The 2,605-nt window shown below is 42.4% G+C and overlaps 1 protein-coding gene across 1 annotated transcript; it reads left to right on the plus strand.

Annotated features, from left to right (window-relative positions):
* The first annotated feature begins 1,410 nt into the window (after positions 1-1,410).
* Positions 1,411-2,382, plus strand: LOC119655057 (serine/arginine repetitive matrix protein 2-like). Its single transcript, XM_038060748.1, has 3 exons — positions 1,411-1,431; positions 1,591-1,679; positions 1,743-2,382. The coding sequence occupies exons 2-3, from the start codon at positions 1,596-1,598 to the stop codon at positions 2,244-2,246; spliced, it is 588 nt and encodes a 195-aa protein (XP_037916676.1). The 5' UTR covers positions 1,411-1,431; positions 1,591-1,595; the 3' UTR covers positions 2,247-2,382.
* Positions 2,383-2,605: the final 223 nt, after the last annotated feature.

Here is a 2,605-nt window from a genome sequence, read left to right on the forward strand (position 1 = left end):
CTATGTTAATAGCATGGCGGAACCCATGGCTCTTGAACCAGAAATATATAAGGATAGTCCTGCAACTTTGCCAGCTTTGCCGCCAATTGATAGGAAGAGGCTTTAGCATGCTGCAGGTTGATTTCACTAACTCTTATGTTTGTAGCCATAAGTGCAGTCTAATATGAAAACCGCCGCTAACTGAAAAGTCTGCTGCGTTCAGTGTGGATCTCACCGGGCTAACCAGCTTGTCCCCACCTTCTACCGAAAGTTCCGCTTTCTTGCGTCCGATTTCTCGTCTATGTCCTCATTCGTCGAAAACTTCGCTTTCTTTTGCAGTGCCTTCCGTTTTCGTTGGCTAGAAGCCCTCCCAGGTTTACGGAGTCCGGGCTGTATGAATCTATTTTCACATACTGGCGTTACACCAGTTGCATCCACATTACCAGCCTCCCTTTCTTCCGTTTTTCCGGGTGCAGGCGGAGGAGAAGGTTCTGACAAGCAAGTCTGTAGTCCCTTCTCCTTTGCGGCTGAAGTTTCCTTCTGCCGAGCCTTCCTCCTCCGTATTTTGGAAGAGTTAGTTAAAAGTGTCACCAACCGACCGGCCGTAGTCAGATTTCCAGTTGCTCTCATTAAGGGAGTTGCTGTACTATCCTCTTTGGCTGACTGCGTCGTAGACACCGGGTGTAGGTTTTCCACTGAAATGAAGAGCCTGTCTTCCACAGATTTCTCCGTGGGGCTACATGAATTAAGTGAGGCCTCCAAAATCCGTGCCTCGGCCACGACCTGATTTCTGAGAGTCGCGGGTGGATTTGAAATCTGTGACTTGGAGTGACACTTGGAGAGATATAATCCTTTATTTCCATCTTCATGTGTTTTTGGACACTCTTAGTGTAGTAGCAAACTACCACAAGCTCCCCCACCACGACAAGGTGGTATCCGAGGGGGAGTTTTATAATGGTAGTTTGATATCGAAACTGAGCTCGCTCTTGGGCAAGTCCTTATATTATAGTTAGTTGTCCTGGTTGTGCTGGTTTTGCTTGTTTGGCCACTCTGTTCTTGCTTTCGTTCGATTCCAAAGGGATTTTTACAGCTGAACTTATTTTGATTTCAAACGGCAAGGATTAATAAGGATCATTTCGAATCATTCCACTCCCCTTACAAAGTCTTAAAACTGAAACATCCAAAACAACTTTTTTAGGGAACTATTCCATTCTGGATGTGTAATCAGCACTTCACCTGCGCAAATATAATATCTAGAACAATAATATGCTTTCATGATATAATGTCGTTGCAGTTTCGTGGGAAAAATTTTCATAGGTAAACATCCAATAGATTGTGTAAATAGAAAGCAGCCAAGGACACCTAAATGATGAATACGTAACCACTTATCTTTTGTGGTATAAAAGACAGCAAATGCAAGCAATTATCATTCAGTGTCAGCTGGGAAAACTGGTAGGAAATAGTGAAAATCATTTGAGTTTGACTTGCGAAATTTAGTCCTGATTCTTCTCGTTCCTCGGAACACGTATCTTTCTTTACCAGTGAATCAGTTATAATATATCTATTATAGTCGTCGTTTTTTGTACATATTACACACTTTAACTATTACAGGCAAGATGCGGTTTTTATCGATATACTTAGTTGTATGCGCACTTCTCATCCCAACTATATTGGCTGGATATCACTGGGAATTAGAAGAGGTAAGTAAATGTCAGTACTTAAAATAAGTATTTTTATGGCAATGAGTCTTCTCTAAACTGAAGGAATGGGGGCTTGTTAAATTGGACAGGATCCGGCGAGAAACTGATCCCAATCCAGAAACAAACACTCCATTGAGCACTACGGTTTCAGAAACGACTAATTCGGTTTCAACAACGATTGGTCCGAGTCCAGACCCGAATGATCTAGATACAGGATCTAATTCAACTAGTTCAGACTCAGCCTCAGGTTCAGATGATTCGGATGGAACCAACTCCGTAACTAACACAGGTACAGGTGCAACAAATTCTGGCGGCTCACGTCGGGTGAGGATCAGATTCGGAAACATAAGTCTCCAAAATCTGCGTTTTCGAAGAGGAGACAGTAGAAGAAGAAACGCGCGCAATCGTCGGGCACGATCTGGCAGGCGTCCTGCCCGAAGAAGGGGCCGCAGGCCAGCACGTAGAATGCGCCGTAGGCCAGTACGTCGTCGGAACGGAAGAAGGCGTGGCGGCAGACGAGGTTCTCGTCGTGCTCCATCAAGGCGTAGAAGGATGAGAAGAGGATAACAATTTATAAATTTTATGTAAGATTAGGGTGGTCAAGTAATAATCTACATTGGAAACTAAAAAAAACTTAGATTGAAGATATTTTATTATAAAATATTTTAGAAATAGAGTCAACAATAAAGGCTTCTTCATTTGATTTATGCTGTTTCGTGTTGATTGTCTGGAGACCCGATTTTACATAAAAGAATGATTATAATTTATTTCACACTAACGCAATCAAGCTGCTTCGTGCATTGTTGACCGAAGGAGAGACTCAACAATTACGGCTTTCTCCTTTCTACTTCTAAACAACAGATGAGTCCACCATACCAATTTTTAAAGTTTGTGGAAAGCAACACTTTGTCAAAATCAATTAATTT

The sequence above is a fragment of the Hermetia illucens genome, chromosome 4, assembly GCF_905115235.1.
Source record: "Hermetia illucens chromosome 4, iHerIll2.2.curated.20191125, whole genome shotgun sequence".
Taxonomy (NCBI): domain Eukaryota; kingdom Metazoa; phylum Arthropoda; class Insecta; order Diptera; family Stratiomyidae; genus Hermetia; species Hermetia illucens.